We start from the raw sequence: 22,281 nt of genomic DNA, 5'->3' as shown, positions 1-22,281 counted from the left end.
GCTCGTTGAAGAGCTATTTGATGCTGCGTCTTAGCGTATTTTTTCTGCAATCCAGGGCACGTAGTTGGCGAGATTGACGTAGTAGGTGTAGGAACCGTTTGTGCATCCGCGCCCTTTGCCCCAGCTCACGATGCCCACCTGCAAAAGGATGGGGGACATCTGATGAGATAAACGGCTATTCTCGCGAATTACGAGCTGAGCTTATTTTTGTAACCAAGCTGTGAACGCGCTATAAAAGGTAGTCATTAGTGTAACGCACAAATGAGGCCAAAAATACAGCTATTCACAGAAATGCTGAGCCGAAGCACAGGCTTCCAGCAGTTCTTGTCCGAAATGCAGCGTTCCTTCTCATTGACGTGCATAGCTGAACAACGATGGGCAAGCAATCAGCTGCCGCTACAAGTAATGAGTTGCAATTTGTTTTTGTTTTCAGGATCTATAGAACGCACAAGAAAACTGAAATACCGGTATGTTTTGGGGGTCCGCAGTGCGGGCTCTTCCAGTTGCTTTTGTGTTGAAGGGTCTCTGTTTCGCGTGCGCATTAGCGAAAGGCTACAATATTCTGCCCTGTACCCACATTGGGCACCATTGACATAGTTTTGAAGAAGATAGGGGTCAAGAGCCATTCACTGAGATCGGTGATGTGCCAGCCATTATGAAGAAAAATTTCATCGACTGCGCAAGCTTTGTAGTGCATGTTCACGGCGCTGACTGCTAAGGGGATAAATACGAAGGTGTAACTTTTGTATGCGTTACAGTCGTTTCTTTTATGGTCTGTGTTCTGAATAGCGTGAACACGATAATAGCATGGTCAGTCTAACCAGCGACAAAAGATATGGCGCTACGGCAACTGCCTGCACATGCCACTCTAATTCAGGTAGTATGCCTCCGTTCGTTACGATACCAGGTAGTGCTCAAGCACTTCCCATGTTGACTCTGAAATAAAATGGCGTCAATGATTTCCCTATTAGTTTTAACCCTATTTTTGTGCACACCATTTTTCACCATATTTATGTGCATTCAGGTAGTATGCCTCCGTTGGTTAAGATACCAGGTAGTGCTCAAGCCTTTGTCATGTTGACTCTGAAACAAAAATGGCATCAATGATTTTCCTATTAGTTTTCACCCTATTTTTGTGCACCCCATTATTTTTCGCTCTATTTTTGTGCACAGAACTCGGCAGCGCTGCAGTGCCTGAGAAGTTTCAGGGGCCAGAGAAGTGCGTCCCTGCTACGTTGTGGCTCGACAACTGCTGGGCGACTTCTGCTGAAAGATTTGACAGACCACGCCGAAAACTTCTTCCAAAGCAGAATATTATCATAGTTAACACAATCGTCGTCATCTGTACACTTGGCGTTTTGTGCTTTATTGAGCAAGCGGTCATACATCTATAGTAGTTGACGATACGCCAAAACAGCCATTTTTTTTTTACAGAGAACGCTGTCCTGATGTGAGCAAGATATCTGGCGACATGCTCGACTGCTCACGCAGATATGTCCGCGCAATTTGGTGGTATGGAGGTGCATATATAACCTATCTTGAATAGTTGTATTCCCCCCGCCTATGTAATGCCCCAAAGGGCCCTTAGGGTAAATAAATAAATAAATAAATAAATAAATGAATTCTGTAAGTGGAGCTGCGTCAGCTACCACGGACCTGCCAGGACTCAGCTGTACGAACGGCTGAAGTGGTGAAGAGGCGAAGAAATAGTTGTCGAGCACCAGATTTGCCACCAAAACGTAGAAAACGTGAAGGGAAATTTGGAGCAAAACATCCAGGACCCCAAAAAGGACCACCGCCGATTCTTTTGAAGAAATAAACTGGGCTTATTAGAGATTTTGTGAATTGAGTTTCACGGTAGTATCTTTCTAAAAAAAAAATTTTGCTCACATGAGCGCTATTTGTAACTTCCTCAGAGAAGTAAAAGTCAGTTGGTTGGTTTCAAATTTTTTGTCAATTGTAAAACAGGGTACAATAAAAACAGTTTTTTTAATCCTTTGCTTGTGTTGTTTTTCATCTAACGTCCTCAAAGAAACCACTAAAGAATTTTCAACGTTTTCGTGGTAGAGTACGAAATCAAAAGTTGTTGTATTTTATAGAATTTTCATATCAACAGCGTTTATGTTTCAGCGACAATATTTTTTCTCCTTTCACAAGGTGTCGTAATTTAGGCTAAAAACGGTAACATAATGTTAAACCTCGCTATATTTAAGACAGTGTCTACCCAAGCTAGCAAAATGTCGCAAATTACTGAGATTTGGACCTAAATAAAAATCAAAGCCCTCCAGATAAAGACACGTGATGTTGCTCGTAATAATCATGAACTTCATAACTTGAAATTTTCAGTTCAATTTATTTTTGTTTTCGGGAAATAAATTTGTAGCCTCCCCTAGAGCCAGCTACACCTGCAAGCACTGCTTACCGCGCTGTCATTGCACAACACGTTCTGTCGTGCCCAGTATGAGCTGCAAAGCACATGATACATAGGCGCTCAGTTATCGAAAAAGTGTGAGCCTAATGACACTAGAAGTTGATCGAGTTAGCCGTTGATGCAAAAAGAAAGCACACCGAATGTTTGTATAAGTTGGGTGCTCTCTGGGAAGGAACATTAATTTAATATAAAGAGGCAAGCTCAGTTCGCATCGGACGCGGTTAAATTCATATTGAGCCCAACAGTACATGTAACCGCCTATCTTTCTCGCACTTATGTGCACTGCGACTCTCTGCCAAGCGAATATGTGCCGTGTCGCTGTAAATCAGTATAAAGAAATCGTAAGAGATTTATTTTCGTCACTTTAGCAGAAGTCATTATGGGGGCTGGGTTGGATTAGGCAGGCCAAGGCAACAGCGATGTGAGCATTTTGAAGTGGCAAGGAGTGCCGCTCTTCGTTGAATCTCTTTCCTTTCGTAATCTTCTCTCCTTTTTCACATAAGAATAAAAAGCGCACTTCAAAAACCTCACGGACACTCATGTCAGGAGGCCTACAAACTAGAAATTTATTGATATTTGTCTCTTTCTCTTTTCGTATTCTCCCTTAATCTTGTTCAACTTTTCAAAGCTTGAGTCTTTTGTATCAGAGTAAAATATTCATTCCCGCTTCAATAGATCAATTTCTAGAGCACGTGAGCACGCTGTGGTGGCAACACCAAGTACTGGAAGCATGGTTCGTCTGACGCAGATTAGCTGTCGTGTTCCTTCGACTGCGCTTGTTACTTCGTATTCCGAGCCCACTTCTGTTCCTTTTTTCTTATGGTATAGAGTTTTACACCCCGATGACTTCAGTTTTTGTTCCATTACATTTGGCGCAGACAAATGAATTTGCTGGTGATTTAATGTGATCATACTACAGCGTTTGAAATTGGTCGGTTGCTTTACGGGGCTTAACGTAGCAATGTGACTCGGGCCCTGGGGCACGCCGTAGAGGAAGACTCCGGATAATTTCGAAAACGTAGGTTCTTTAAGGCGTTGACATTGCTCGGTGCACGGGCCTCTACCATTTCGCCCCCATCGAAATGCAACTGCAGCAGCCAAATTGATATCGGGTCTTTCGGGTCAGCAGCCGAACGCCATAACCACTCAGCCATCGTGGCGGCAGGCGTCTGATGCTTGCCGCTGCTGGCTTACGTTTGAAAGTTGCGCCGACATTTTCCCATGGACCTTTTCGTCTAAAGTGGCGAATATTTCATCCTGCCAATGGTATATACTCCGTCTTGTGGTGGCAGAGATTTAAAAAAAATATTAATGCTCTTATCGTTTTCTCATGCTCTATCAGAGATACAAGGAACTTTGCTTAGTGCAGACAGATTTTCTTTCACTACCCCAAGCCCTCTTGTCCACAATGCGTTTATCTGCTGTGCTTACAAAATAACGAATCAGCTTCGTGCACAGCATCTCGTCTCTGGTCCACACGACGGCTTCGAAGAAGTCATGGTTCACTTACATCACACAAATTTATTAACGTGAAATGCGGTGTCGCGGACACCAACTTAAAGCCGTGAAAATGGACAACTTAATGTCGTTTTGCTTACTGAAAAGAGAACCCGTCCTCATTTCATGAATTCAGAGGGCATATGCGTGCGAGAGAAATACTAGAAGACTGGCGTTTTAGCCAAGTTTATGCTTATTCATAATTACTTAAAAACAGCGGTACAGCAGACGTGATTAAGAAGAAAAGACACATTGCGCTGAAGAACATGTGCCACAGCTTTTCGCTCGAGGGATGTTACGACAACTAGAAAATGAACCAGGCATCAAAAAATGCGCATAAATGCTTCTAAAAAGCCTTGCTAAACCTTCCCGTCAACCTGGCTAAGAGAAATATTGCTTAGGGCAGAGGCTTTCGTCGCACCTATACACATCACACATTTGCATTAGTGTTTTATCTCCCCAGGAATGTGACTGTTACTGAGGTAGAAGGGTTGCTATTCTAGGAATGACACACTTGAAATTACACATTCATTTTTAGACCCACAGTTCATTTTCATCGTTCTACGTTGCTGTGCCTAGTTGATAACGAGGAAGGGAAAAGAACAAATTTTCCACATTTAGGCTGAGACCGGACCATGCTCCCGGGACCAAGAGCGAGTAAAAATGCAGTACACTGGAGTAATGATTCCCCTCAGTGCGAAAACCGAAACGACACAGATAGATAGCAAGGCAGTTGGGGACCATGGCTTGGGCTCTGTAAAATTGCTAGGAGCTCAGCTGTCAGAGCTCGCAACAAAACTTGGCGAATTACGAATACGCTTCTTCCACAGATGCGACAACAGAACAATAACATGAAAAGTTTTAATGGGGACACTGAAGTCATAATATACGTGAAATACAATTTATATAGTTCAAATGTACAGTGGTATGTAATCCTTCTGTTCAACAATATCTAGAAGTACATTACTACATCTACACAAGCGCGTTGGTTATACATTATCTGAGACAATAGCGCGAAAGACACAGACGCAAACGAAGAGGAACACAGGATGAACGCTAGACCAGATGGAGTGTACCGAAGATAGAATCTTCATGTTTGATATAATTGGGTCGGATTCGAAAGGGTGACGATGGAAAAAACTTACAAGGAAAAAGACACAAAAAAGAGATCCGGCTCTCCAGACGAAATACTGCAATTGAACCGTGCATCAGCGTGCAGGCAAACTTCGCACTTTTAACAGCAAAGCTGTTCTTGCTCGAGGCTTTAATGGGACAACGCATGGTAACGCGGGAGCAGCAATGTGGAGAGAGCATAGCAGGGCGAGGGAGAGAGCAAGCACTATGCACGACGAGAGCGCTTGGTGGTCCTTTCTCGAATATTCGGAAACTACGATGGAAAAAAAGGCTTTATTTCTCGAATGTTCAGAAAATAGGTAATGCCGCGCGTTCTCCGGAAGTACCAGGCGCCCGTCGGGAGCGCCAGCGAGAGTTGGCGCGCGAACGGGAACGGCGTCGTCGGGCGAATCCAGAAGCCCTCGCGATGGTTACGGAAGCTATGTGCAAACGGAGGGTGGAAGATCCCCACGAGAAAAGCTAAATTCCAGGCAGTTTGGCTGTTAACATTAGCGTGAGCGGCGTTAAGCCAGTCAAGCTGGGTTAATTTTTGCTGACGTAAGATCAGTTGTCTACGAACCCAACCGAGAGAACTACGAAGCGCAGAGTGGAATTACACTGAGATGTGTTTAGCGACGACACTATAAAGCTTGCAGAGGACATGAAGGATCTTGAAAACACAATTGTACGAATGCCTCGAAGCGCATGAGTAGGACAGATAGCAGGCAATGCTAATCATTAGGCATGAGATATGATACCTAAACGTAAGGTAAGCAACAAGCTGCACTTGTGGGCTCCTGTCTTTAAAGCGTGCATTCGGATGCATGGAGGATCCGGCCATACGAGAGCGAAACTAGTGCAGATAGCATGAGCACACGGAATTGGCAAACCAATTCTGGCTGGAATGCGCATGTAGGAATTAATCTCTACTAGTAAAATTAGGCGCCCGTTTCGAGACATGTAGATATAATCTTACTACAGAAAGGTTTTGTAGAAGTCAACTAGTTAACCGTCCCCATCAGCAATGGTGCTACATAAACAGCTGTTCTTGAAAATGATGATGTCCATTGCCAAATGTGTATGGAAGAAATTTTGTCGCATAATTTTATCGTAGAATAATCAAAGAAGTGACTCACCTGAGTCCACACTGTCTCTTCACCGTGAACTGCTTGCATTAGCGGCCCGCCGCTGTCACCTCGGCAGGTATCCCCTGAGCAAAGGAACATATTCTGAGGGCAAGCCAAGGGGCAACAGACACCTTTAGCATACCGTGTACCGGATTATCGTTACGTTTATCGGGGTACCGGGAGCCCGCGCGCAGCCAATGCGCATGCGCAAAGACGTGGGTTAGATCCCGGCCGCGGCGGTTGAATTTCTTTGGAGGCGAAATTCTAGAGGCCCGTGTACAGTGCGATGTCAGTGCACGTTGAAGAACCTCAGGTGGTCGAAATTTCCGGAGCCCTCCTTTACGGCATTCCTCATAGCCTGAGTCGCTTTGGGACGTTAAACCCCATAAACCAAACCAAACCAAGGAAATCGTCTTGACGGCGCCAGATGGCGCCACGTACCCGGTAGCTGCGCGCGCGCATGCAGCATCGAACCAATCAGCGCGTTCTGAGCGGTGGTGGGCGAGCTCCCGGTACTCCGGTAACGGTAATGGTAACACGGTACATGGTATGCTAAAGGCGTCTAATGAAGTGTATTGCGGCACAGAATTCAAATTTCTATTCATGCTTTCCTTGTTAGACTCCAGATACCTGAAGCTAGAGAAGTAATGCACTAGAAACCAGAGAGAATGGGTTAATGTGGCTAGCTGGGAATCAATAGAAGTTGCATTTTTCTAGCCGTCAGCGCAATTTATTTTACCGCAAAGCGATAGCTGTGAGACGAGCTTTTAAGGATAGCAATGTCATTTATTCATAGTACGAAAACAGCGAAAGAAGAGTAGTGCTGGTCTGTACTCATGTGTGGGACCCAATCAAGCGCTTCAAACATGTGACGTGTTACGCTAAGTGACATCATTGATTACTGTAGCCCGACTTGGATAGTTGGCCATTAGCGCATTTCTCCGCTCCACAAAACAGCGCTTGAAGTGATACAATAGCGAGACAAAAAAAAAAAAACAGTTCAATTGTGAGCTTTCAATCATCGTTAAAATGTGGATCGTTCTTTTGTTGATTAATTTACAGAGCGCACTGAAAACCCCCGCAGGCTACCAGAGCACAAGGGAGAAATTTAGAGTAGGAGATGATAGTCACCTCAACAAAATACTAGATCCTAAGTGGCTTGCTGTGCCCCTAAGTATAAGAATCTGTTCCCACGAAATGCAGTGGGTGACACTTAATAACAGCGGCGCTGGGCAGCTAGCAAGATTTAAAAAACAACGTGCGCCAGTCTAACATTACTGTTTCAGTGTGCTGCCAATTCTCGGAAGAAAATTGCCGGGATCATTCGGTGAGAACAGATACACATGTGTCAATCCAAATTGGCAGCAGTAATCACCCGCCACTCAGTTAAAGAATAAATGCTGCAGGAAAACCTGGTTCGCTATTGCTGTAACGAGTAGGAATTCCGTAGCAAAAGACGCGTACCAAGACTCAAATAACGCCTTGATGACGGTCTCAAACTAAAGCTCTTACCATTCCGAAGGCCTCTAATGGAAGAGTAAAGGGGTTGGGGCAGTGAGCGCTGAACAGAGAGGGCTGTGCTTAGTTTAGGGGATAATTTGTTTTCTACTTTAAAATATATTTTCTGCGCCGTCTTAAATTTTCTAGTTTAGAACAAACGTTTCAAAAATAAATAATCGAATATCAACTTACATCTCGTCAGACCTGCATAAAAAGTTCATGAAATCAGTTTTGAGACGAAGGCCTCATGCAACGTTACGAGGCAAAATATTTACTTATTAAGGATATCGCAGTTCTTGATAAACCACTCCAGTTGTTTCGAAAGTGGAAACGTACCACTTTCAGATTTGGAGCACATCATGTACCGTGCGTAGTACATGACTTGTTTGTTTGGAGACTGGCCGTGGACCCAGCATTGGGCGTTGGACCCAATTTCTGTAGACAACTCCTAAAGATCTCTTGAGTAGCTCTCCGTCGCCTGATCTCTGGGACCCCATCCAACGACTACGGCTCTTTCAGCTGGCTTGTAGAAGGCTGAAGTCGCTCCTATGTTTCCTGCGCGTGTTCAGACTCAGGTGGTACCCCATAATTCATGCACGGATTTAAAAAAACGTTGTGTCCAGTAACTTCATATAACAGTGACGGCATTCGGGAAAAGATTGATGATGGTGCGGCGGAAAGTCACCTGTTTATTTGCGCGAAGATGTGCCTTAAAACAGACTGCAATACATACCGTCGCCACTCGACATCAATGGGCGCATCGGCCGCAGACAGTTGAGAGATGGCTCTGAACACTCAGGATGAGTGTGGTACCGACAACTCATCATGAAATCGTATGCATTGCCGCGTTGAGCGTTATCATTCGAAAGCGCGCTGGTCGCGTCTGCTGTAACGAAGAGAAAGCGATAAAGTCGCATGCTGGAGGAGCAAAACAAAGCATATCGACAAGGATAACAAAGCACCAGAGGCATCTACTTGGTCCCACATCTTAAATGTTCCACGGGCGGTAAACTGAGGCACTAAGACGAACACAGCGACGAAGCAGACAAAGGAGATAATGTGCGCGAACTTAAACTGTTTATTAGGGGTAGGTCTCCTTTATATAAGAGTTTAACAAAAAGCGCACATTGAATTTCTTTTCAATAAAAGCAGCACCAAAGATAAGATAAGCCATTCAAGGTGGCAACTTCCATTCATATCCGTTTGCTATCGCGCGAGCCGTCAAGAACTTTACTTCATCTATCAGCCTCATTCTCAAAAACGCTCACGTATTCCGTGGCTCCAGTCTGTGCCAACGCCAACGACGTCTCGTGAACTTTCTTTTCAATCCCTAAATCGCATGGTTGTGGAGGTTTGAGTAAACAGTGGTTGGTATTTTATGCGAGGAGCGACGTCCGTGGCCAAATTACTGTACTGGCTGATACATCATCATCATGTTCATCATCCTGACTACGCCCACTGCAGGTCAAAGGACTCTCCCATGTCTCTCCAATTAATCCTCTCCTTTGACACCTGCGGCCGCCGTATCTCCACAAGCTTCTTAATCTCATCCGCCCACCTAACTACGCTTCCGTTCACATGGAACCCTATCCGTTAACCTTAACGAGCAGTGGTCATGTTTTCTTCAGACATGGCAGTTGCGCGAAACACACACACAAGACAGGTTACGGGACGAGCGCAAACTTACAACTGATTTTATTCAAAATACAAGGCACATATTTAAAGGAAGAAAATAGAATGCACTTTGAGCATGCGCAACGAAATTATACATCATGTGGCAAACAGAAGCATACCAAGGTCTGAACTTACATCGTCTTATCGAGAAAGGCTACCTCACTATTGTACGGTGCAACCGAAGAATCACTGATACATGCTTGTCCTCTTTTCTTTATGAAGTACGCTTCCATCACTTCACGTGCAATTGAATCTCGACTTTTGCCCAGAACTCTGATCTCGTTAAGCCGTGGCCGACAATGACTGCAGGACAGGCAATGCTTTGCCAAATTTGATCCCTCCCCCGTTGTTAGCGATAACCCATGTTCCCGTGCGCGATCGTTCAAGCAGCGTCCAGTCTGGCCTACGTACGTTTTTCCACACGTCAGTGGTATTTCGTAGACAACTCCGACGGCGCATTCTGCAAAGGGCCTAGCGTGCTTCTTGTCACAACCACTTTTCTTTGTTCCTTGATTGGTGATGCGGGGGCGCTACTGCAAAAGATGAAAGGGAAAGCGCGGCAAAGGGCTGAAAGCAAAGCAACACCAGTAGTCATGCCGTACGCGCACAAGGTGTCACACAACCTGAAGAAGGTGGCGGGAAAGTACAATGTGCCAATGGTGTTTACAGCACCGTCCAAACTGGCAAAGCTATGCCCCCGCATCACCAATCAAGGAACAAAGAAAAGTGGTTGTGACAAGAAGCACGCTAGGCCCTTTGCAGAATGCGCCGTCGGAGTTGTCTACGAAATGCCACTGACGTGTGGAAAAACGTACGTAGGCCAGACTGGACGCTGCTTGAACGATCGCGCACGGGAACATGGGTTATCGCTAACAACGGGGGAGGGATCAAATTTGGCAAAGCATAGCCGGTCCTGCAGTCACTGTCGGCCACGGCTTAATGAGATCAGAGTTCTGGGCAAAAGTCGAGATTCAATTGCACGTGAAGTGATGGAAGCGTATTTCATAAAGAAAAGAGGACAAGCATGTATCAGTGATTCTTCGGTTGCACTGTACAATAGTGAGGTAGCCTTTCTCGATAAGACGGTGTAAGTTCAGACCTTGGTATGCTTCTGTTTGCCACATGATGTATAATTTCGATGCGCATGCTCAAAGTGCATTCTATTTTCTTCCTTTAAATATGTGCCTTGTATTTTGAATAAAATCAGTTGTAAGTTTTCGCTCGTCCCGTAACCTGTCTTGTGTGTGTGTGTTTCGCGCACTGCCATGTCTGAAGTATTGAACCAACTAGCCCGACAACACGTTCTACTTGGTCATGTTTTCTTCGCACTATATGCCCTGCCCAAGCCTCTTTATGCCTGTGGATTTCGAATAGAATGTCATTAGCTGGCATTTCTTCCGTCGCCCATTCTGCCCGCTTCTGGTCTCTTAGTGTTACACCTATCATTTCTCTTTCCATAGGTCGCTGCGTTCTCCTTTACTTAAAGGGCAACTGCAGCACTTTTTTGAGAATTTGTGCGATATTCAAGGATTCAAATCTATATAGGCTGTAGGTAATGTATGGCAAGTGTCTTTGGACTAGTATTTAAAATAGTGACGCAATCAACGATGGAATTTTGCGCTTCTCCTTAATGCACCGGAGGAGGGCAGAGAAATTTAGCGTGACGTCATGGAAGGTATGATTTCAAATTACCGCTGTCGTCAGCCACACCCTGCCCTGACTCGTTAGACGCTGCCAAACAACTCTTGGCAGGGTTTACCTTCGATGGCTTTGTTTTTTTCCTTCAAAGCAGGCGTTTGTGCCTTGGAAATGTACCGATACCTTCGATGACGTCATCATGCGCCCCCCACTTGGCGTTGTGCGCTGCGGAGAAGCTTGAAGAGCATCCGGATTTTAATTGGCGATTACTTCACTATTTCAAGTGCTACCCCAAAAACACTTCGCATGCTTTGCCTGCAAGTTTCACAGATTCGACCCTCTTAAGCTCGTTGATTTCTAAAACCTATGCAGTTTCCCTTTAAGCTGGATCCTTTTCTTTAGCCTCCAGGTTTCTGCCCCATGGGTAGTACCGGTAAGATACAGCAGTTGCATTCTTTTCTCTTGAGGGATTGGTAAACTGCCATTCATGACCTGAGAGAACCTGCCATGTACGCACCACCCCATTCTTATTCTTCAAGTTCTTTCCCTCTCGTGATCCAGATCAACGGCCACTACTTGCCCTATAGACGTATTTCCTTACCGCTCCCTGCAACCCGCTACCAATTGTGAACTGCTCTGCCTTGCGAGACTATTGACCGTCACTTTGGTTTTCTGCCTGTTAATTGTAAGATCTACCGTTCTGCTCTGCCTCTCTAACTTATTCTTCATGCTCTGCAGCTCATCTTCTGAGAGACTCTACAAGGCAATGTCGTCAGCCAATGACAAATTACTTAGGCCTTCTTCATTAACTTTTATCCCCAATTTTTTCCATTTCAGGCCCCGGAATACCTGCTCTAAACAGGCAGTGAACATAGCATTGGTGAGATCATGTCTGCAAGCACTCTTCCCAATTGGAATTTTGTTGCTGACTTTATGAAGGACTGTGGTAGCTATGGAGTCGTTAAAGACATCTTCGAGTAGTTTCGTATGAGTCGTCTAAACCCTGTTCCGCAACGCCTGCATGAGTTTTCCGCTGAATCAAATGCTTTCTATTAATCAGCGAACGCTATATCGCAGCGAATCTTTCTAGGGCTTGTTCATTCTTGAAAGCTGCCGGCACTCCACTTTATTGCTTTGTGTGGTGCAAGACGCGAACAGATTTATCTCCATTCATCGTATCCAGGTGGAGCCGATTATGGATTGTTTGATAATCTTGCAGTAAATTAGCACGTTTTCTCTCGATAGTTCGCTATCTGCTTTAAATTAAGCATGGCCGAGAGCGGCGGACATTCTGTTCGACGACCGCTGAGCATGCCTGTTGCTACGCCGCCGCCGAGTCATTCTGTTCTTTGCAGGCGCAAGTCAGCCGAAATAAAGGGTTTCGTTTCGAAGGCATTCCACGCATTTATCTCACATGATTGACGGTTTGAATATAGTCTGTTGTCGAGAATTCTTTACGAAAGCTTGCCTGATCAATTTGATGATTGAACTCTAAGGTTGTCGAGATTCTATTCACGATTACATTAGTAAATACCTTGTAGGCAGTGGGCAGTAAGCTGATCCAGCTGTAATTTTTTGTCTTTGGCATCTTTCTTATGAATTAATATAATGTTAGCGTTCTCCAAGCTTCCGGCATGCTCGAGGTCTAAGGCAGTGCGTATAGAGGGAGGCTAGATTTTATAGCCCAATCTCCACTCCGTCCTTCAAGAGATCCGCTGTTATCTGATCGTCACTACCTGTTTTCCCTCTTTGCATTGCCCTAAAGCTTTCTTTACTTGTTCTTTCGTTACTGGTGGAATGCCCCATTGTTGTACGCTACTGCCTCCATCATTAACGGGCTGATTGCGTTGCCTACTGCACAGATTTGTGTAGCTCTCTTCAACTACTTTAACTAACTTACCCATATTCCTAATGATATTGCCTTTTTTTTTCTTTTAGCGCCCACATATGGTTTTTACCTATGCCTTCTTTACCCTTAACTGCTTTTAGGCTACTCCATTCTTTAGAGCGTGCTCGATTTTCTCCTTTTTAAACTTCCTAATGTCGGCTAACTTGGGCTTAGTCATTAACTTTGATAGTTCTGCCAGTTCTATTGCCTCTGTGGGGTGAGACGCCTTCATGCTTTCGCGTGTCTTAATCAGGTCTCTCTTCTCCTGAGATAGCTTGCTGGCATCTTGTCGAACCATCTTATCTCCTACTTCGCACTCTATAATGATAGCTGTGAGATTATCGCTCATTGTTGGAACATTAAGGTCGTCTTCCTCAGTTAGATTTGAATATCATTTTTTGTAGCGATATCCTCAATTCTTCCTCTTTCCTTCCTATCGCTAACTCGTTAATGGGCCCCCATTTGACTAATTTGTTCAGTTCTCTCTTAAGGTCTAAGCTAGTTAGACACCTTACAATCCTGTGGTCGCTGCAACGCATCTTTTCCTGGAACTCCACATGTTTCTACGATACCAGCGTGAGCGCATATTATGAATTCCGAAGACATAACACTACGAAAGGGACAGGACACAGAAAAGATGCTGACTGGACGAGCGTAATGCCTTCAGAATGCCTTACCAACTAGCCTCTCATCACACACTTCTAGCATAGTATGAAGTCTATTACATTTTTAGTCTCACGATTGGAGCTGTTCAACGTGCACTTCCTGCTCTTTCACTTCCGGAAGAAGGCGTTCATGATCCATAATATAGTTCTCTCTGCGCACTCTACCAACTATGCCCCCCGCTATTCCTGGAGCCTATGCCTTTGTCGCCTACCGCCTGGCATCCGGCCTGCTTCTTGCCTACCTTCGCATTGTAGTCGCCGATTAGTACAGCGTACTATGATTTTACTGTGTTCAGAGCCGATTGCACTTCATTGACGCTTTCGAAATTCTCGTTATCCTGCGTGGATGATGTAGGCGCATACGCCTGCACCACCTTCAGCATGTACCTCTTGTTAAGCCCATGCGGCACAGGTACTCGACCCAATATTTCAAATGGACGGTTTAAGTCTGGTCCTGTGCAAGAGCGGCCTTTGCCAATGCGTTTCGAATACTAGGCCGGTTACCTGTGCTCCTTGGAAGCCTAATTTCGAAAGCTGCCATCCTCTCGTTAATACTAACGAGCTCCTCCATGTTGCCAACTCTATCCTGATTGATGAGGAATCCCATACCTATTACTCGTCTGTCCGCTAATCCACGTTAGTACAGTACATGTCCGCCCCTTAGTACCGTATACGCCTCATCTGTCCTCCTAACCTCATTAAACCTTGTGGCATCCAATGTTTTGCGTACCTTGAACAGCACTGTTCGGTTAGCCTCACTGGTTAACGTCCCAGCGTTAAACGTTGCGAGGTTCAGATTTCAATGGCGGCCTGTCCCGAGCCAGATATTTTTACCACCCTCCGCTGCAGCACAGGCCTGACCAATCCCTTGGTCAGTTGCTCCGCAGCCGCTAAGGACTGAGGGCCGAGGGTTAATTGGTTTCTTCCTAGAAGTCTCTGACCAAGTACTACACTGGGGTGGCCAAATTCTGCTCTGTTTGGGGAAGTGCATGGTCGGTTAAGGTCGCAGAGATCAGGCTGCACCCCAGTCTTGGTTATGCCATTCTATCGGCACGCGGAGATTTTTTTTTTAGCTGGTGGAGAATTGCGCTGCACCGCGAGTTAAGACCCGGTCCACTTGCCCGCGTGGTGGTTGCTCTACCTCTACGCTATCGCTGCATCCTGGCTAATCCAGCCGCATTCAAAACCAGTCCTAGACGACAAGACGCTTTCGTTTAATGAACTGTGCACTCTCTCTAATGCTCCACCAACTACATGTTTATACACCTCTTTGTTTGGCCCAAGTATCTTTGAGCCCATGACAGATAAATGCTTTACGTAACACTCTTGTCACATTAAATGAGGTTTTCTTTAAAGTAAATTGCGGAACTCGCTTTGGTCCGCCATCATCTGCTACCTTTTTTCTATCTCTTTCAATCCCTGTTGAAGACGAATGCGGAATGAACTGTTGCAGAATACGGCCCCATTCCGCCTCATGGAGGCGAAGGTTTAGAGCTTTTGGGGACTTGTTGATCTGTAGTAGTTACGCTTGCTCTCCAGTTATGGCACAGACGAGTTTGACAACCGTTTATCTTGGTCCGGGGCTAAGCACTGATTGAGGTCAGTCGGCTCCGTCAGCCTGGCGTTTTGACCCCGTGTTCTCTACAATTCGAAGAATAATTTTTTCGCTGACGGCCCGGTCCGCCCAGCACCAGCGGAGATGCCGAGCGCTTCCTAGCCTGTTTGCGCCATAGCATCCTACTACTCTCATATATTCAACTTCGCGGTGGTGTCGGCTGTACTGTCCCGCGCTTTCTGCCCTCTACGCATTGGTCCTGAGACTGGAGTAATTGCACAAGCGTTTTGCATGCCAACCAAATCTGCGAAAACTCCGAAGGTCTCTCTTAGGTCACATGATGATTGAACATTCTCAGTCGGGCGGTTCACCGAACATCACATCACAAAGATGGGCGCAGCCTTGTGCCTTCGTTGTCTTCTTGCTCCTCTAGCCACTTTACCTGCTACGAGAGTAATGCTAACGCAACCACCCCACATTCAGCTTTTCCTAAAGTAAGTCGCGGCTCCTTTCATATTTTGCTCTCAGGGAGCGCTCAAAGCATATTTTTGCGAATCTTTGTGCTGTTTGCTTGTTAACTCTTCAAAGCTGTAGGTCATCATCATCATCATCAGCCTGACTACAACCACTGCAGGGCAAAGGCCTCTCCCATGTCTCTCCAATTAACCCTTTCCTTTGTCAGTTGCCGCCACTGTATCCCCGCAAACTTCTTAATCTCATCCACCCACTTAACTTTCTGCCGTCCCCTGCTACGTTTGCTTTCTCTTGGAATCCAGTCCATTACCATTAAGGACCAGCGGTTATCTTGCCTTCGCATTGCATGCCCTGCCCAAGCCCATTTCTTCCTCTTGATTTCAACTAAGATGTCATTAACCCGCGTTTGTTCACTCATCCACTCCGCCCTCTTCCGATCTCTTAGCGTTACACCTATCATTTTCCTTTCCATAGCTCGCTGCGTTGTTCTTAACTTAAGCTCAACCCTCTTTGTTAGCCTCCACGTTTCTGCCCCATAGGTGAGTACCCGTACGATACACCTGTTGTATACTTTTCACTTCAGGGATATTGGTAAGCTGGCATTTAAAATCCGAGAGAACCTGCCATATGCGCCCCACCCCATTCTTATTCCTCTAGTTATTTCCCTCTCATGATCCGGATCTGCAGTCACTACCTGCCCTAAGTAGACATATTCCCTTACTACTTCCAGCACCTCGCTACCAATTGCGAACTGCTGTTCCCTTCCTAGGCTGTTGAACATTACTTTGGTTTTCTGCACGTTAATTCTTAGCCCCACCGTTCTGCTCTGCCTGTCTAACTGATTCATCATGCTTTGCAGACCTTGTCCTGAGTGGCTTACAAAGGCAATGTCATCAGTGAATCGCAAATTACTTACGTATTCTCCATTAACTCTTATCCCCAACTGTTCCCATTCCAGTCCCCGGAATACCTCCTGTAAGCAGGCAGTGAAGAGCATTGGCGAGATCGTGTCTCCCTGCCTGACACCTTTCCGTATTGGAATTTTATTGCTTACTTTATGGAAAACTTTAGTAGCTGTACAGTCGTTATAAATGTCCTCCAATATTTTCATATAACACTCTTCCACACCCTGACTCCGCAATTCCTGCATGGCAGCTGAGGTTTCCACTGTGTCAAATGCTTTCTCGTAATCAATGAAGGCTATATATAGGGGTTGGTTATATTCTGCGCATTTCTTTATCACCTGATTGATAGTGTGAATGTGGTCTATTGTCGAGTATCCTTTACAAAAACCTGCCTCATCATTTGGTTGACTAAAGTTCAAGGTTCTCCTGACTCTATTACCGATTACCTTAGTAAATACCTTGTAGGCAGCGGTCAATGAGCTGATCGGTCTGTAATTCTTCAAGTCTTTGACGTCTCCTTTCTTATGAATTAAGATAATGTTAGCGTTCTTCAAAGCTTCTGGTACTCTCGAGGTCACAAGGCATTGCGTATACAGGGTGGCTAGTTTTTGTAGCACTATCACTCCGCCGTCCTTCAACAAATCTGCTGTTACCTGATCCTCACCAGCTGCCTTCTCTCTTTGCACTGCTCCTAAGGCTTTCTTTACTTCCTCCTTCGCTACTGGCAGGATGTCCCATTGTTGTGCTCGACTGCCTCCCTCAGTAACTTGATGATTACATTCGCTACTGTAAAGATTTGTGTAGAACTCTTCGGCTAATTCAACTATCTAATCCATATTGCTGATGACATTGCCCTGTTAGTCTTTTAGCGTATACATCTGGTTTTTACCTATGCCCAGTTTTCTCCTCACTGATTTTAGGCTACCTCCGTTCCTTAGAGCATGCTCGATTTCCTCCATGTTAAAATTTCTTATGTCGGCTACCTTGCGCTCCTTTATTAACTTCGATAGCTCTGCTAGTTCTATCCTGTCTGTGGAGTTAGACGTCCTCATGCTTTGGTGTTTCTTAATCAGATCTTTAAACCCTTGAGATATATCTTGCTGGTATCCTGTCGAACCATCCTACCACCTACTTCTGCGGCGCACTCTGTAACGATAGCTGTGAGATTATCATTCATTGTTTCAACACTACGGTCGTCTTCTTCAGTTAAAGCGGAAAATCTGTTCTGCAGCGCCATTCTGAATTCCTCTACCTTCCCTCTTGATGCTAACTCGTTAATAGCCTTTCGCTTCACCAGTTTCCTCTTTTCCTTCTTCAAATCTAACCTAATCAAGCCATGATGACCAGATAGTTGAAAGCTTCTATTAGGATGTGGAATCGGCAATGACCAAAGTAAAATCACAGTACACTGTATTGATGGGCGACTTTAATGCAAAGGTAGGTAAAAAGCAGGCTGGAGACAAGGCGGTAGGTGACTGTGGCATAGGTTCTAGGAACAGTAGGGTAGAGTTATTAGTAGAGTTCGCAGATAGAAATAATTTACGGATTATGAATACCTTCTTCCGCAAACGAGCAAACAGGAAGTGGACTTGGAAGAGCCCCAATGGTGAGACTAAAAATGAAATAGGCTTCATACTGTGTGCTCACCCTGGCATCGTAGAGGATGTGGAGGTCCTCGGTAAGGTCCGTTTAGCGACCACAGAATGGTAAAGCTGTAGGTATGCAGCTTTTTTGCTTTGTTTGTGATGAAAGACGGGACAAGATTTATCGAAATTGTTCGCACCCATGCGATGCCGATTCTATGTTGTTCAGACTGCTATGGTAACACTTCGCACGCGTATCTGGAACGTTAGCTATCAGGCTGAAATGAAGCACACCCGACAGCGGCGGGCATTCTGTTCGATGACCGCCGAGCACGCTTGCTGCTACGCCGTCGCCTAGTTTCGTTTTGAAGCCCTCTTCGCTTTCTTCCTGCGCATCGGATTGCCGTCAACTCTACGTGACATCTGGCAGTGGTGGTGGGTAGCGGTGAAGACACCGGGAACCCCCTTCAAGTCATGACTAAAATTCATACGGACGCAAGCAGCCTGGGCTCAGGCGCCGTCCTCGTTTGTAAAACAGACGGCCTGGAGAAAGTAATAGCATACGCTAGCTGTTACCGATCCAAGACTAAGGCTAACTATTAGAAGACAAACTTGACGATAGAGAAGCCTGTTCAACGATAGTAGAGCACCAGGAGCATTATCAAATGCGCTGGTGGAAGAGAAAGTATGAAAATTAAATAGCGTGTTCGAAAATGTGCGGATGCAGAATTTCTAAAACAAATGACTATTCCGAAATTATAAATGGTAGTAGGTTTGCTGGTCACTACATTGTTTTAAAGGGTTTAGCTAGCCCCGACACGGACGACGAAGAATCAGCAGCTCGATAAAATGACACCGGTTTAGTTCTGGGGAGTAAAAAAACAATCACGACAATCACGACGAAAACGAAAGAGCTAGGGGAGCTGCAGGGAACCCACAGGACAGCAGCGTTGAGAATGCAAGCTCCAGGAAGCCGATGCAACACAAGCGCGCTACCAAAAGGTGACCGAAGACTCCCTTTCGCTCCGTTTTCAAACATACTGAAAAGTTTTCCTTGCGCTAGCATCCCTACATGGCTCAATTTATGCGCTTGGTGAATGCGGCACTTGCTATTACGGCGCTTGTTTCAAATCCGTGCTAAAGCTTTGTGCTATAGATGAGAGCTTGAAGTCCGAACAGCTTTAGGAGTCACCGGCACGCCCATCTTACCTCTGGGAGGCGGCAAGCAGACTGGGCGTACAAACGGGTCATACTCGATATCTTCCGCGAGCTGCAGGAGGGCAACGTCGTGCAAGTACCGCTTGGGGTCGTAGCTTTCGTGCACCACAATGCGTTGCACGGCAAGCTGTATTGGCTGTAATGCCTCGCTTTCGTTTTTCGATCTTTCCGTTCTTGTCAGCACTCCTGGAAGCAGAGTGGAATTAAGACAAACATTCAATATCCGAAACGCTGCACAGTGCTAGCAAAATTAACCACAAAGATACTTCGCGAGGTTTTGAGCTGGCAAGCTTCGAGAAAGACTCCACAAATTTATGTGGGCCCGTATCGAAATGTAATGTATAAAGTATATAAAAACATTGTAGCTCCAGTAACTCGTGTAATCAGTTCAATAAAACCGAGCAGTCAAGTAATTAAGCCATGAGGCGAATCGTATCAGATTTTATATAGGATATGGCCAGAAATACTTGAAATGGCAGATGCTTGCCAGTTGTATGGTATTTAAAACGCCACAGCACACATGTAATTAAAGAGAGGGCAACAAATATACCAGACAAGCGCACGAGGTTATAGAAAGGCACAACCACTTCGACAGATATGTTGCTTAAGGCGCAATAATCAGATCATTGTTCATGCGATTTTTATTCTGAAGTCTTAAGAAATTGCTTCCCTAATTTGTTTAGCATGGCCTTAGTACCATAACTGTACGTGTTTGGTAGTGATGGGGGAGTATGTTTTAATTACTGGTTTTTATAGTACCTGCGGAAGCGCGCAACGAACAAAATTTCAGAATTTATTATACTTTCGCGTTGTTTTAATAACGCCACAAGACGGTGACACGATAAAAAGCGGTGACACGGTAAAATAACCGAGGAAAAGGTAAAAACAAAAACGTAAAAAAACGAGAGGACCAGGCATAACCTCACCGAAGTAGTGCAGAAAGCGAACAAACAACACGGCAAAAAAAAGAGAAAAAGGCTTGATATAAGAGCACTAAACTTGATTAAAATTTAAAAAAAACGCGAGATGTATAGATAATGAAATAGACGGAAATTGGCATGAACAAAAACCACACCGCTGCTTAAATGCACACATGATGGCTAAAAAATTAGCGCTAAAACCTACGATAGCAAGGGGTCGAGTGGACACCAAATTAAAACGGGTGAGGTCATAAAAGCTGGGCGCAAAAGAAGGCTCCACAAGAAAAGCCTTGGACATGCGAAAATCAAATCGAGGCCGAGAGGGACGAGACCACTTTTTCCAAAAGGGCGAATGACGGAGTGCTAACGCACTCATCTTTTATCTGGGCTAAGTTGGCTGATTCTATTATTTCACAGTTGAGCTTTTTACGGCTCTTCGCGAGAACTTTTGTTTCATCGCAGTTCGGAGAGAAGCGACGACAGGAACTGCAGTGTCGATAATAAACAGCCTAGTTTACAGACATTTTGTCACCAGCATTTGTGTTATGTTGCAGCAACCTCTCATTGATACATCGGCCGGTCTGTTCTCTTTATTTTACGCTGCATGATAAGGGAAGGGATTATTCGACACCTACGGAGCGGATCACAAAAGGATTGTGATGCCCAGTTTTGCATTCCGGAAGTATTTCTCAAGACCCATTCACTAGCCCATAAAGTATAGAAAGACTGTGAAGGACAGACCAAGCCAGATGTATTCCTGCCCTTTACCTATTTTTTGAGGCTATGGGAAACCTGGTGGATATAGGAATAACAGCCAGGTTGCTGTTTTTAACCCTATACTCCGTTTCATACATAGCAGGCAACGCTGCCAATGCTAGCGTGCCTGTTCGCGAAGGCTCAGTCCGCACGCAAAAAATAGTTCGCCATACAACCAAAGAGAACACAAGCATATTTCGTAGCGACAAATCTTAAGTGCCGTGACTGGCACCTCCTGGACTTCGTTTTACCTCTTGCCACCTTTTCGCACTGCTACTGGTTGAGATTTCGAGAAGCAAAAAGTACACGTGGTGGTATGTTACGCGGATGGTAGGGCGAATTGCTTCTACTAAATGCGCGCCCAAAAAGTAGTTCACACTTCATGAAAATCATGGCCAGAGAGCCCGAACACTGACCGCCTCGCAGCTTCGACCGTGATTTTCAATGCTACCACATCTTTTTATACCGCCCTTTGTATTCGTCCAAAGAATGACCGGAGTTTGGAGAACAACGAATGATACGTAGCGGAGTAATATAATTTCGCGGACGCATTACTTCAGCAACCTCCGCAGCGTTGCCTGCTATGTATGAAACAATTAAGTATAACGTTGTTCGAGGTGATGTTTATGAAATACGCGGCCCTTAATATTTTTACGCCGGAGATGAGAGCAGCGCAGTCGGGTACTCAGAATCAAGTAGTCCCTGAATATGGATTGAGAAAATTCTCTCAAGGCTGTGCTCAAAGGGTTTGACTAAGCCGTTGGGAAAAACAGAGGACTACGTTTCTTTGTACTAGTTTCGAATGCGCAAAATTTTCAGGCAAGACTGGATTGTTGGCCCTTGGCTCGAATAGCCGGTAAACATGCTCTGGCGAAAAGACCAACTTGCGTTCCAGGAAGTGGACGCAGCATTTTCTGGTACTTGGTGTGTAGCACTAGGAGGAGGCAGAGACTTTGAAAATGGCTAACACCTTGCGTGCTTCGGCCATGTACGCGTAGCCCCGATAGTCTAGCAGAATTAGGCAGTCATCTGCCACCTAATATCTTTTATCACAGGTAAATTTCAAAGTTCTTCGTTAAGTGCTCAATGAAGTACAGCTATGTAGAGATCCACAAAGGATAGGGGCCAAGCATCACTATATACTGATGCCCTGTTACTGGTAGAAAAGGGACCCTTCCACTCAGTATAGACCGATGTAAGATAAGCGGATAGAGGTAAAAAAACAGCCTTCATAGGAACCGCAGGTGCTTAAGAAGAAAGAAAGCTTCATGCTTGTCAATACATTCACCTATGCATCGTAGATGAGCATCATGCGGCATTGAATAACATAGGTCCTT

General features: G+C 45.2%; 2 protein-coding genes across 2 annotated transcripts in view; both read right to left on the bottom strand.

Annotated features, from left to right (window-relative positions):
• On the bottom strand, positions 1-8,070 carry LOC149360647 (tryptase-like). Its single transcript, XM_089569355.1, has 3 exons — positions 8,005-8,070; positions 6,178-6,251; positions 1-138 (listed from the first exon to the last, which is right to left on the bottom strand). Exons 1-3 carry the CDS (start codon positions 8,045-8,047, stop codon positions 31-33), a joined length of 225 nt encoding a protein of 74 aa, XP_089425481.1. The 5' UTR covers positions 8,048-8,070; the 3' UTR covers positions 1-30.
• A 1,718-nt stretch (positions 8,071-9,788) lies between these two features.
• LOC149360644 (complement C2-like) overlaps positions 9,789-22,281 on the bottom strand; it is a 151,399-nt gene continuing 138,906 nt past the window's right edge. The window contains exons 13-14 of the mRNA XM_089567888.1: positions 19,260-19,454; positions 9,789-9,875 (exon numbers count right to left, since the gene is read on the bottom strand). Of these exons, the coding sequence (XP_089424014.1) occupies positions 9,829-9,875; positions 19,260-19,454 (242 nt within the window). The 3' untranslated portion in view covers positions 9,789-9,828. The remainder of the gene's footprint in view (positions 9,876-19,259; positions 19,455-22,281) is intronic.

The sequence above is a fragment of the Amblyomma mixtum genome, chromosome 2, assembly GCF_055824585.1.
Source record: "Amblyomma mixtum isolate Tamu chromosome 2, ASM5582458v1, whole genome shotgun sequence".
In the NCBI taxonomy this organism is placed as follows: Eukaryota; Metazoa; Arthropoda; class Arachnida; order Ixodida; family Ixodidae; genus Amblyomma; species Amblyomma mixtum.
The sequence above is the reverse complement of the archived record's forward strand: the minus strand, read 5'-3'. Positions and strand labels throughout refer to the sequence as shown.